General features: G+C 40.1%; 2 protein-coding genes across 5 annotated transcripts in view; one reads left to right on the top strand and one right to left on the bottom strand.

The window, feature by feature from the left end:
• Nucleotides 1–1,289: 1,289 nt before the first annotated feature.
• LOC112246976 (gamma-secretase subunit PEN-2) lies at nt 1,290–2,955 on the bottom strand. 2 transcript variants are annotated; one of them, XM_024415607.2, is made up of 4 exons: nt 2,847–2,955; nt 2,334–2,444; nt 2,042–2,146; nt 1,290–1,733 (listed from the first exon to the last, which is right to left on the bottom strand). In XM_024415607.2, exons 2-4 carry the CDS (start codon nt 2,392–2,394, stop codon nt 1,594–1,596), a joined length of 306 nt encoding a protein of 101 aa, XP_024271375.1. In that variant the 5' UTR covers nt 2,395–2,444; nt 2,847–2,955; the 3' UTR covers nt 1,290–1,593. The 2 variants fall into 2 exon arrangements, with proteins under 2 accessions (XP_024271375.1, XP_024271376.1); XM_024415608.2 differs by having other exon boundaries at nt 2,815–2,927.
• Nucleotides 2,956–3,732: 777 nt separating this feature from the next.
• Nucleotides 3,733–13,851, top strand: part of LOC112246968 (histone-lysine N-methyltransferase 2A) — a 59,785-nt gene continuing 49,666 nt past the window's right edge. For 2 of the 3 annotated variants that reach the window (XM_042304871.1, XM_042304869.1), the window contains exons 1-2: nt 3,733–4,101; nt 10,460–10,538. In XM_042304871.1, coding sequence (XP_042160805.1) covers nt 3,769–4,101; nt 10,460–10,538 — 412 coding nt within the window. In that variant the 5' untranslated portion in view covers nt 3,733–3,768. The remainder of the gene's footprint in view (nt 4,102–10,459; nt 10,539–13,851) is intronic. The other variant, XM_042304870.1, reaches the window with a different exon arrangement.

Below are 13,851 nucleotides of genomic sequence, written 5' to 3'. Positions count from 1 at the left end.
GCCAGGCAACAGTTCAGACGCTTCCTTCTAGGGATAGACTGCATAACTGACTGGACTGCTCAATAATTGCTACAACAGATTCGTTGAAAACTGATTGAATGATGGTATCCATTAGGCCTACACTGCATAAACTGTGCTTATCCCAGGTTATCAACTGGGGCATGAGGATTTTTTTTTTTTACCTACACTTATTAAACAGAGGTTGAACAAGGTCACAAACATTGTCAATGTCACACCCTGTAACAATATTTTACCAAATACTGGAATGTTTAAGATGTTACAATATTTATTTTATAGGTCTACATACTTCAGATTTTTCTGTTACATTGTTTATGTAATGATCTTTTGATCAATGTGAAGCACACTAATCTTCAATCACATTGGCCTTATTTGGAAGTCTTTCTATTCTAAAGAAAAATGATTCAATATTTCTATTAATTCTATAATTTCTACAGAGATGATCATAATCCCAAAGAGAGGGATGAACAAATCTGTGATTAATGTTGGCCAGTCTCCCCGAGCCACTTTGTCCTGGTGATTAAAACGACCTTATAATAATTAGGTCATCATGACATGCAGGGTGAACATCATGTTCTACAATTACACTGACACCACATCCACAACAATGTCATATAAGCCTCCAGCATGTCACAGGTCTTAGCACCTCATCGATTGGGTATCTTATGACCATCCATCACACACACATCTGATTTGGGTTTACATCCACTGCCCCTTGACCCCATTTAGAGCAGACAGTCGTGTGACTTATACAACCCTGGCAGACTCAATGGACTTGTTAAGTACTGGAGCTGGTGGGGTGACATGTCCTTCCTGCCATGGCGTCAGTTGGTAATAGAAGTAGAGTCTGACTCTGAGTACCTAAAAATGGCATCAACCATGATCCTGAAGAGGGGGTAACATTTGCTACAGATGGATTGAGTTTCATAATAGGTGCCTAAGAGATTGGCCAGAAGCGGACCTCATTTAAGCACTTAAAAAAATCATAATTCTGCAATCATAAAGTACTTTACTGGCTAATATCTCATCACTGTGAGTACAAAGGATATGAATATTATTATCTGGAATAAGTATGTTGTTATTGTGAGCAGTGTTACACAAATACTGACATACTAAACACAAAGCCAATTGGATATTGTTATCCAAAGCTATGCTCATGCCATTCATATTATCCATAGGAGCCAAATGTCTAATGAAATGCACACTAGACCACAATCTGGCATCTAAACTCAAAACCTTATTACAGCAAATAAAAAAGGCATACACTTCCATTTAATTTAGAAAGTTAATGAATTTGCTATTTATTTTTGTCATACATACCATTCGCCTGTATAACCTTCCAAATTTACTCAAACGTGTTGAGACATCCACACACTACACACAATTTAGGGAAAAGGTGCAGTGTTCATAGGACATCTTCCCACTCATTAAAGCCCAGAAGAAAATTACCATGGTTATCCATTGAGATAAACTACACATTTAACTATTTCAACCTATGTTAGATTTGCCTATTCATTCTGTCATGGTAAAGTTTTATACAGTAGGAAGCTTTCTTGTTTCCCCGCCTTGTCTGTCTCAGGGAATGCCAAGTGGAATGGTGAAGGAGAGGTAGTCGCCCACCTCACCCCATTCTGCTCTGAAGTGTTGGAATATGGTTATCCATGTGGTGAGTACTGCAACCCACAGTAGGAACCCCAGCCCTGAACGCTTTACATCTGAAAGAGAGATGTAATGTATTGTCATGTTTGCATAGAAACTGCATGCTTTCACTAATACTTACACTAATGTTAATTAAACTAATACAAAGCCAACTTTGTTTTAGCTGGATCATCTTATCTCATCATGGATCATAGGCCTACATCTCATAAGACACACAACCTGTAACAAATGTATTATTTATCCAGTGTGTGGATTTGCCACAACAAATATGGACAACTAATCATTTGTACAGGAATCTTGACTTACATTAATTAACAGCACTTTCTCTGTGTACATTGACTCTGATTGGATGATTGACACTCACATGTTTTGATCTGAAGTTGTTCAGTATATGTTGGCTCTACAAAGGCCTCTTTGAAAAACCACACCACATTCACCAGCCACAGGAACGGAAGGAATGCAAATCCCCCTGAGATAGAAAGTCATTACAGTATTACTACATGATTCTTGCATTACTTATATATATACACACACACATTGTAAACACTAACATTGGAGAGCTCATGCAATGTTTTTCTCTTTGAACCATGTCCCCTGGTCACGTGGCTTATAATTAGAGAAAAACAACACTTGGTGGTTCAGACTTACCAACTTACCGAAATAGTATTTCCTACAGAGGGTGAGTTTCTCCTCATTGGGAAGTCGCTCTAGGTTCATGTTGATTTCCTGTTATTTCCCCCTTCGTATTGACAGCTTTTCAAAGAGACCTTGAAGTATGATGGAAGAGGATAAAAGTGAGAGGGTATTTTGAAGATCAAGACTGGCACATTTCGGCTTCATGGAACTGCCCGTCTGTAAAATACGAGGGTGCCCTCTATCGATAAGAATGGAACAAGTCTTGTGTTTCCACCGAACTTTTGCCTGGCTATCTGCCCAGATGACACGATAACATATTTAAACACCAATTTTGCGAACTGAAGTATTTTAAGGCGAAATGTGTAGGCTAGTAGATAAGTTTTGAAAAAGCAGTCGAGAATAATGTGTACTGGATGGTTAACAATATATGCTACAATGTTAACAGCAATTGTCCTCTATTACAGAAAATATATCATTAATAATATTTTCCGAGGCTTTTACCTGTAATCTTTAATTATATAGATGTCAAATACCTCTAAATTGCTTGACAACTTCACGTTCAACAGCTCAAAACATACACACAAAAGAGAATGTCAATTTGTTCATTTCCGCTTCCTACTCCAGTTTTCTGAAGAGGGGATGTGACGTCCATATTGCCCCCCCCCGTTCGTTGTGGATACTGTAGTTCAGATAGCGTACATAGAAACGTATGTTTTGGCATTTAAATTAAAACATATTTCAACAGTGTAATTCACTTTTGCTTGTAGTAAATCACCTATGATTGCTGACAGTGCAGATGATGTGAATTGCAATGCAAAATATGTGCCTTGCAGTTGCAAAATTACTGTTAACCTGCCTGTCTTATTCTGTGAATAATTTTCATCAGGGAAGTTTACTACAATATACAACCATAATTCTCCTCTTATCAATGCAAAAGAATATAGGCCTAGACTTGTGGATATTTTCAATTCTTCTTTTCAAATTATGTTTAGAGCTTGATTTAAGTGCATAGACTCTCTCTCTCATGTAAGGAGCGCGCACATAATGTATAATCATATCAAAAGACGAGGACAAGCCGCTCTGAGGAATAGGGACAAGCCTAAAAATATTGGTACAGCGGTAGATGGCTATTCCCAAAATGTGTATTTTTTTGCATGGAGGGAAGCTGGGCCTTGTAGTTAATTATCAATAAACGTAATGGTTGTAATGAAACGATGATCGAGCAATGCGTCCTTTGTTTAATATCAAATGGGTTTATTACTTGTATTACATAATGCATTGCACACACCACCCCTATAAATTCCAATCATAATTTAAATAAAGATTTGCAAGTTACCCTGTGAAGCTTTCCTTGGACATACTTCATTTCCCTGCAGCCTTGCGGGTCCCCCCTCCCTTTCTCGCGCCTTCCCTCTTGTCTCACCTCAAGTTGCTATCGGTGTTGTTTTTGAAGCTATGATGGCGGCAGCGGGATGCGGATCAGCAACCGCGGCTGCCATAGGAGGCCAAGTTGGTACTGCTGCACCCCGAGGTCGCTTCCCTGGTCGGCCATGGTCGTCTCGCAGCCGCTTGCGTTCTGAGAAGCGATGGCAACTCGACCGATCAGGGGCAGAAGCTGACGATGTGACTAATGCTGGAGGCCCAAGGCCCACAAGCCTGGTTCTCTCGTTAAACGAGGACCAGTCTCACTTGCGCTTACTTGGGATAGAGTCGAACCACAAGAGCTTAGCGGAGGCTGGGTACAGCTCAAGTGGGAGCGAAGAGGTGAGAGCCCAAATCGCTGCTGGAGTTAGTATATTTTTGCTTATTTTATCATGCCATTTTGGTTACCTGTGTTGGTGTGTAGTTTTGTGTGTGTGTGTGTCATGTAGAGTTGGCCCCGTTTCATAATACTTTGCTTTAAGTGTCAACATTAGTTAGCTAGCCAGCTAACGTTAGCAGTAGCGACTTCATGAGATGTTCGTCAATAGCGCTAGCTAACAAAGGGGAAGGCTAATGTAATATTTGTCTGCATTGGAGCTCTATGGTTAGTTAGACATAAGATTTACCACGAATAACTTACACCCACGCTAGCTAGTCAGGTATTTGTCTTAAATGAGTATTTAGCTGGTTTATGCCTGTAATTGCTGCAGTGAGTAACGAACGTAGCTACATAAATGCTTCTATGGATTCAAGAGGGGGAGGGGCTACGTCAGATACCTACTCTCTATGATAGCTAACTAACTACGGTGTATGGGGATCATTTCACGTTCCTTTCAAGAACAAGGCTTGCAGAATGTCACCAGGTCAGTTTTTTTTGTCGCTGTCACTGAGTCAATTAATGTAACTTGGTTGTTGAAGTCATTGGAGGGAAACTGATAACGAAACCCGGTAGTGGGTAAATTTGTCATGATGTGAGATGTTAACGTTACTTGGCCTGCTATTGCAGTCCATTTTCTATTTCATCACAAGCAAGAGAGGAGCACCAAGCATATTATATATTTACATTTGAAATATAAATGACCTAGGCCTTCCTAATGACTGCAAGTATTCATATGTTAATAATCTGGCTTGGACCCAAGCTCCACATTAGCTGACAAAATGCTGCTGCCACAATATCGACTTTATTTGCATATTAACAGGCATGTAGCAGATGTAGTTAGAGGCCTGCAACCCCTCCCCAGTTCCCCAGCATGACTGGGTAAATTGCTGCTGGTTTCTTGGTAATGCCTCGCCATCCATGAACAAAGATGCATTACCTGGAGGAGAAGATCATTTGAAAGATGTGCTTGGACTGTTTTTGAATGATTAACTTAACTAGTTGATGTAATGGCTTGTCCAGTGCACTTGTGTTGGGTTTATAATGGTATAGTTTGGTGCTCAAGACTAGCACAATAATCTACAGGTCATCCCAGTGATGGTAAACATTTGACATGGGAGACCTATTCCAAGTAGGCAGTAACCTATAACACTATACATGGTCATTTCCATGTAAAAGAACCCATGAGCACCAACGTGAAGTTCGTAGGAGCATATCAAATTGGGTGTCAAATGAAAGAGAAGAGTATATTTTTGGAAAATAAAGGTAAAGATGCATTAAAGAAAATACAGATTTTTTGCAAATTGCGAATTGATTTCTGGCAAAAAAAAGATGGAAACGGGTCTTTAAAAATATCTACCAGAAAGTCATAAAAGGTATTAGAAATAAATCAAAACACAATGTTGGAGTAAAGACTAGAGGTCGACCGATTATGATTTTTCAATGCCGATACCGATTATTGGAGGACCAAAATAATGACAATTACAACAATACTGAATGAACACTTATTTTAACTTAATATAACACATCAATAAAATCAATGTAAGCTCAAGTAAATAATGAAACATTCAATTTTGTTTAAATAATGCAAAAACAAAGTGTTGAAGAAAGTAAAAGTGCAATATGTGCTATGTAAGAAAGCTAACGTTTCAGTTCCTTGCTCAGAACATGAGAACATATGAAAGCTGGCGGTTCCTTTTAACATGAGTCTTCAATATTCCCAGGTAAGACGTTTTAGGTTGTAGTTATTATAGGAATTATAGGACTATTTCCCTCTATACCATTTGTATTTCATTAACCTTTGACTATTGGATGTTCTTATAGGCACTTTAGTATTGCCAGTGTAACATTATAGCTTCCGTCCCTCTCCTCGCTCCTCCCTGGGCTCAAACCAGCAACACAACAACAACAGCCACCATCGAAGCAGCGTTACCCATGCAGAGCAAGGGGAACAACTACTAGAAGGCTCAGAGCGAGTGATGTTTGAAACGGTATTAGCGCGCGCTAACTAGCTAGCCATTTCACTTCGGTTACACCAGCCTCATCTCGGGAGTTGATATGCTTGAAGTCATAAACAGCGCAATGCTTGACGCACAACAAAGAGCTGCTGGCAAAACGCACGAAAGTGCTGTTTGAATGAATGTTTACACACCTGCTTCAGCCTACCACCGCTCAGTCGGATACTTAGATGCTTGTATGCTCAGTCAGATTATATGCAATGCAGGACATGCTAGATAACTACACATGGTTGATGATATTACTAGATGTTAACTGGTGATTATGATTGATTGTTTTTTATAAGATAAGTTTAATGCTAGCTAGCAACTTACCTTGGCTTACTGCATTCGCGTAACAGTCCTTGTGGAGTGCAACGAGAGAGAGGCAGGTCGTTATTGTGTTGGACTAGTTAACTGTAAGGTTGCAAGATTGCATCCCCCGAGCTGACAAGGTGAAAATCTGTCGTTCTGCCCCTGAACGAAGCAGTTAACCCACCGTTCCTAGTCATTGAAAATAAGAATGTGTTCTTAACTGACTTGCCTCGCTAAATAAAGGTGTAAATATAAATAAAAACACATTTTAAAAATCGGCGCCCAAAAATACCGATTTCCGATTGTTATGAAAACTTGAAATCGGCCCTAATTATTCGGCCATTCCGATTAATCGGTCGACCTCTACTCTGAGTGCCAAGTGTCACTTTTGGTAGAAACCTGGCACCATCCCTACAGTGAAGCAAGTTGGTGGCAGCAGCATGCTATGGGCATGTTTTTCAGTGGAAGGGACTGGGAGTCAGGATCGAGGGAAAGATGAACGGAGCATAGTACAGAGAGATCCTTGATGAAAACCTGCTCCAGAATGCTCAGGACCTCAGACTGGTTTGAATCTTCAACAGGACAACGACACTAAGCGAAGAGCCAAGAAAGGGAAAGGGGGATACCTAGTCAGTAGTACTAACTAAATGCCTTCAACTGAAATGTCTTCCACATTTAACCCAACTCCTTTTGAATCAGAGCTGTGCGGGAGGCAGCCTTAATCGACATCCACATCTTTGGTGCCCAGGGAACAGTGTGTTAGCTGCCTTGCTCAGAGGCAGAATGACAGATTTTTACCTTGTCAGCTCGGGGATTCGATCCAGCAACCTTTCAGTTACTGGCCTAACGCTCTAACCACTAGACTAGACAATACAGGAGTGGCTTCGGGACAAGTCTCTAAATGTCCTTGAGTGGCCCAGCCAGATCCCGGACTTGAACCCGATTTGAACATCTCTGGAGAGACCTGAAATATGCTTCAACAAAGTATTGAGTAAAGGGTCTGAATACTTATGTAAATGTATGTGTGTGTGTGTGGGGGTAATATGTTTTAGAATACGGTTGTAATGTATTTTTTGGTTGTGGAGAAAGTCAAAAGGGTCTGATTTTACCCCCCTTAGTTAATGTAACCTCTCCCAGCTCTTACTGACAACTACCCACGAGACCACTTGCTTTCCATTTACTGGAACTGGCATCTGAACCGACTGACACCGTAAGTCCATGGACGTTGACATTTGGTCAGTCTGCCATGGCCTTGATTTCAACGTCCACAGACGTTGGTTTAGACCGGCCTCGATTTAGCCCAAACATAGACGTCCATGATTTTGTATGATCACCGATCATAGACGTCTGTTTCACAAGTTTGCACAGTACAGTGAAGCACAACTGGGTACAGTAAAGAGTATAGATCATTACGCGTTAATGCAGAAATTTAGCATTTTTCCCCCAGAAAAAGAGAACGCCTAAGATGCTGTATCTTGCTGCGTTTTATAAGCACAGATCTAAAATGCTTATTGTAATTTCTGCTCGGCATCAGACTAATTTTGTGTTTCAGTTGCACTTCACTCGAATGAGAATTCACGAACAGGCATTGTGCTCTGACTGATATGTGGGTACTTTTTCTCTGGGGAATTTTATCGGTGTAGCCTATTTTTCTCAGGTAAAATGCAAGATTAACTTCAAGAGACACATTAGGAAATGTAGCTAGCTAATCTCTTTCTATGATAATAAAGAATTTAAATATGATGGTCATACATCGTTTTTGCAAAAAATGCCTTGATTTTTTTCATTGTAAGCTAATTTACTTGTGTGGCTGTAAGCCAGATAATGTTGCACTTCTGTTGTCATCTGATGAAAATGAAGCTATTTTCTGATGAATGTGTTGCACTAATGTATTTTCTGTGAAGAACAACTATAGTTGCACTCCACTGATCACCCTATTGAAACAAAAAGGCACTCTTTCAACAAAACTTGTGGGAAATGGTTTAAAACGCAGATTTTGATGAAAATGCAGATTTCTGAACTCTAACGTGATCCCTTGTACAGTAAAGTTTGGTACAGTAGAGGCTACTGTACTGAATAGGGATCTTAACAGTTAATTGGTTAGCCGCCGAAAATACAGTTGATCGCTCATGCTTATCAGTCTATAGGTTAATTGGCATAATTTTAGGGGAATGAAATTGTCCTTGTGTATTTTCATTGGTTCTCCTGTATCTTATTTATCGCACGTGCACAGCATACAGAGAATAGCCTATCACCTGTCAGAGAGCAGCTCCTCAAAAGATGGTACTGGAGTAAAACGTGCTTTTATATATTACTTTTTATTTCTCAATCTCAACTCGTAATTTAAGCTCGCCTCCCATTTCCCATTCGAGTGCATATGCTATAGTCAACGATAGTCAGGCTATCACCCACCACTTTGCAACATGAGCTTTAGGTAGTATAATTGTTTAAAACCTGAACGTTTTACTTTACTTCAAATAATGAGCCATTTCTTACCTGGCTTCAAGGTCGCCCAGAGAAAATCCAACCATAAAAACAGGCAATTATTTTATATAGACTTCCTCATGCCATTAACTTTAATTTCTCTACTGTTCAATTGATTTTCATATCAACTTTCTTTTGTTGGCTAGAAGCAAAAGGCACAATCCTAGTCGTATTAATAACAACCCATCCTAGTTGTTGCTTTTAGATTCCCTGTCTTTTTGTGTGACAGATTTGAATCCCTGTCACACATGAATCGGCTCACTTTAGGTGCACAGTTTTAGAACTACTTTTTCCCGCATAATGCATTTTGGCAAGTGTTTTTGAAAATGACGTTTTATCGGCTGCTTCATTACAAGAGTTGCATGTTCCATAATAGGCTATAACATTTTGACTTTAAAACAATAGGCGTGGTAGAGTTGCATGTTTGCATTTAAGCTCTTAATGAAAAATGTCCTCTCCTTTTAATGCATAGTATTTTCAGTTGGTCATGCCATTTTACTGTTTGTAAAAATGTAGCTGTTTTATTGACCGGTTAATGATGGTCGGATAGTCGGCAGCAAAATTTACCAAAATTTGCCATCCTAGTACTGAACTGTGCTGTACTGTACCCTACATAGAAGTCTATGATTGGTTCAGATTTGTTCCGGACCAACCAAATTTGGTCTTAATTGGTGACAGAGATCATGAGAATAATGGCCAGTGTGTAGAATAATACACACATATGCAAAGTAAGATACTGCATATTTTTTACCTTTCTGTGTACCTAATTCAGGATACATCACCATGAAGAGTGAAAATCATATCCATAATTATGCATTTCTGTGTTGTACAGATCAGAGACCGATTAGGTAATTACGCAATCATTGTTCTGTTACCGGTTGTAAATTCACTTCACATAGTGTATTCAATAACCAAAATCGATTTTCAAAGTCAAGGTGTCATGTCATAGCTGACACTCCATTCTTTCTGCTAACATCTTTGAATCTGATGTTTTTGGAAAATGTGGTTGCATAAACAGGGAGATTTTACTGTTACCAAATTTAGCATCTGCACAGTTCTACCAGTAAATGTATTTTTGTGAAATTTTCTGTGTAAATTGTTCAAAGTAGTCTTTGTGCATAGAGTTTGTTCGGTTTGTTCAACTTTGAAATCAATGTTGTTGTTTTTTGCATACATTTTAATGTAAAAAATAGGAGTCTCTGCGTAATTCTGTTATCATGGAATAACCTACTCACTACATGACATTACACAATGTCATTTTTGATTGCCCTGCCACTGTTCTCCCTCAAGATTGGGATATAAAAAAAGATCCTGTAGTCAACAGTATTAGTACTAGCATTCAATTGCATAGGCCTAGTTGTGTTCAGGTGTGTGTGTGTTAGGTTATTGTCACTGTTGTCAAAGCTTTTAGACCTAATTGTTGCATGTAAACTACTATTCATCAATTTCAAATGCATATTCGGTATCAAACTGTTGTGAGGTTATGGAAAATTGTGAAACAGTCGGAAAAAGAATGTTGGGTGTCCAAAGTTAATAATCTGACCTTGCCTTTCAGGGAGATGATTTCACAGGATTTGAATCTGATCGTAAAGGATATAAAGGCCCCGTACGGTCCAGACATAATCCCTCCAAAAGTAAGTATTAGCCTATTCTACACCTATGCCCATCCCTTGCCACCTATCTATTATTCTTGGGCGGAATCGAGATTTTCATACTGTTATTCTGCCATCCTGGGATTTACGGTATTACTGGTATAGCACACAAGAGGCTCAAAACGCAAAAAAGGCCCATTGGCAGTCTATTACCAGAATTACAACAAAATTAGCACAATTAATGGCAAATTCTCATGGATGCTTTTAGCTGAATGCTAACGGGCACAAACAAACAAACCAATTGCAAAGACTGGCAAATCCAGCTAATAATGTTATACAAGTATAGCTAGTAGTAATTTCTGGTGTAGACATTTACAAGCTAAAGTGAACGAGAGAAATTGTGCAAATAAACAAATTTGTGAAAGGGTGAAAAAAACAATAGTTGGAAGCACAGAGAAAAAATGGCAACTGTACAGATAATTCATCCATAGCTCTTTGACTTATCAAACACGGCAGAAAGCTAACCGCTCGTCTCCTTATTAATTCAGCCACTTACTTAGATAACTAACAAGTAACCAAATACACAGCTGGAGAGTATAGCACATCTTAGACAGTTTTAAGATATCTGATGGCAAACACTTAGTAGTGAATTGCATACAAGTGTAACTTTATCACCTCATGTGCGCCACACAGAGACTCACCGATAGATATTGAACACAATGGACTCACCAGCTCCCGCTTTCTCCCGAACACGACTGGCTGCTGTTCTGGGAAACTATGGTATGCTTCATAAATAAAAACGTGACTGGGGAAATAGGGTTGCACATTTTGGGGAATATTCAGAGGTGGAAACTTTCTGTGGGATTATATGGAAATATATGCAAATGAATATTAATACCATTTAAATGTAGATATTTTTTGCATTGGATATATTTACCATATCATATGGAGACAAACATAAACCTTTTACCTTATCATAAGTAGACATAATTGCAAATGATTAAATCCTTCCAATGGAATTTTTTTTTTTTTAATGTAGTTACTAATTGAACTTTAATTAAATGAGTTGACTCTTCACATGGGATGATTTCACTGAACAACAAAAGGGAATATATGATCCATCGCTTCTCCCAAAAATGTTTTCAATATACAGTGGGGAGAACAAGTATTTGATACACTGCCGATTTTGCAGGTTTTCCTACTTACAAAGCATGTAGAGGTCTGTAATTTTTATCATAGGTACACTTCAACTGTGAGAGACGGAATCTAAAACAAAAATTCAGAAAATCACATTGTATGATTTTTAAGTAATTAATTAGCATTTACTGCATGACAAGTATTTGACCACCACCAACCAGTAAGAATTCCGGCTCGCACAGACCTGTTAGTTTTTCTTTAAGAAGCCCCTGTTCTCTACTCATTAACTGCACCTGTTTGGACTCGTTACCTGTATAAAAGACACCTGTCCACACACTCAATCAAACAGACACCAACCTCTCCACAATAGCCAAGACCAGAGAGCTGTGTAAGGACATCAGGGATAAAATTGTAGACTTGCACAAGGCTGGGATGGGCTACAGGACAATAGGCAAGCAGCTTGGTGAGAAGGCAACAACTGTTGGCGCAATTATTAGAAAATGGAAGAAGTTCAAGATGACGGTCAATCACCCACGGTCTGGGGCTCCATGCAAGATTTCACTTTGTGGGGCATCAATGATCATGAGGAAGGTGAGGGATCAGCCCAGAACTACACGGCAGGACCTGGTCAATGACTTGAAGAGAGCTGGGCCCACAGTCTCAAAGAAAACCATTAGTAACACACTACGCAGTCATGGATTAAAATCCTGCAGTGCACGCAAGGTCCCCCTGCTCAAGCCAGCACATGTCCAGGCCCGTCTGAAGTTTGCCAATGACCATCTGGATGATCCAGAGGAGGAATGGGAGAAGGCCACGTGGTCTGATGAGACACAAATAGAGCTTTTTGGTCTAAACACCACTCGCCGTTGTTTGGAGGAAGTAGAAGGAGGAGTACAACCCCAAGAACATCATCCCAACCATGAAGCATGGAGGTGGAAACATCATTCTTTGGGGACGCGCAAAGGGAACAGGACGACTTCACCGTATTGAGGGGAGGATGGATGGGGCCATGTATCGCGAGATCTTGGCCAACAACCTCCTTCCCTCAGTAAGAGCATTGAAGATGGGTCGTGGCTGGGTTTTCCAGCATGACAATGACCCGAAACACACAGCCAGGGCAACTAAGGAGTGGCTCCATAAGAAGTATCTCAAGGTCCTGGAGTGGCCTAGCCAGTCTCCAGACCTGAACCCAATAGAAAATATTTGGAGGGAACTAAAAGTCTGTATTGCCCAGCAACAGCCCCGAAACCTGAAGGATCTGGAGACGGTCTGTATGGAGGAGTGGGCCAAAATCCCTGCTGCAGTGTGTGCAAACCTGGTCAAGAACTACAGGAAACGTATGATCTCTGTAATTGCAAACAAAGGTTTCTGTACCAAATATTAAGTTCTGCTTTTCTGATGTATCAAATACGTATGTCATTCAATAAAATGCTAATTAATTACTTAAAAATCATACAATGTGATTTTCTGGATTTTTGTTTTAGATTCCGTCTATCACAGTTGAAGTGTACCTATGATAAGAATTACAGACCTCTACATGCTTTGTAAGTAGGAAAACCTGCAAAATCGGCAGTGTGTAAAATACTTGTTCTCCCCACTGTACATCTGTAAAATGATAGTCTAGAAACTAAAGCTTTGGTCGTCTTCCATGTCTTCTCCCTGGACCTCCTCAATGTCCACCTCTTGAACATCAGATTCTGAGGCCTCATCTTCACTATCACTTTCCAACCTTGTTGAGGATGTCTCGTTGTCAGTCTCAAAAAGCCTAAAATTTGCCCGGATGGCCACCAATCTTTCAACCCTTGTATTGGTCAGCCTGTTGCCTGCTTTGGTCTGTGTGTTCCCAAACAAGGACCAGTTGCGCTTTGAGGCAGCTGATGTTGGTGGGATTTGGAGGATGATGGAGGCAACAGGGGAAAGAGCCTCAGATCCACAAAGCCCCTTCCACCAGGTGGCTGATGAGATATGTTGGCACGACTGCCATATTGCATCTCCATCCCAAAGGTCTTGCTTGGAAGTGTACTTCGCCAGACTGCCAAGAACCTTGCCCTCATCCAGGCCAAGGTGGCGAGGACACGGTAGTGATGACACCATAGGCCTTGTTGATATCTGCACCAGACAGGATGCTCTTGCCAGCATACTTGGGGTCCAACATGTACACTGCGGTGTGTATGGGCTTCAGGCAGAAGTCTTTGCTCTTTTTGATGCATTTCAGAAC

This window comes from Oncorhynchus tshawytscha, linkage group LG23, assembly GCF_018296145.1.
Source record: "Oncorhynchus tshawytscha isolate Ot180627B linkage group LG23, Otsh_v2.0, whole genome shotgun sequence".
Classification (NCBI taxonomy): Eukaryota; Metazoa; Chordata; class Actinopteri; order Salmoniformes; family Salmonidae; genus Oncorhynchus; species Oncorhynchus tshawytscha.
The sequence above is the reverse complement of the archived record's forward strand: the minus strand, read 5'-3'. Positions and strand labels throughout refer to the sequence as shown.

Coding starts and splice junctions, on each gene's coding strand:
- LOC112246976 (XM_024415607.2), bottom strand. CDS start 2,394: ATGAACCTAGAGCGACTTCCCAATGAGGAGAAACTCACCCTCTGTAGG. Junction 2,147..2,333: donor CTGTAGGAAATACTATTTCG/GTAAGTTGGTAA, acceptor TTTCTATCTCAG/GGGGATTTGCATTCCTTCCG. Junction 1,734..2,041: donor ACAACTTCAGATCAAAACAT/GTGAGTGTCAAT, acceptor TCTCTCTTTCAG/ATGTAAAGCGTTCAGGGCTG.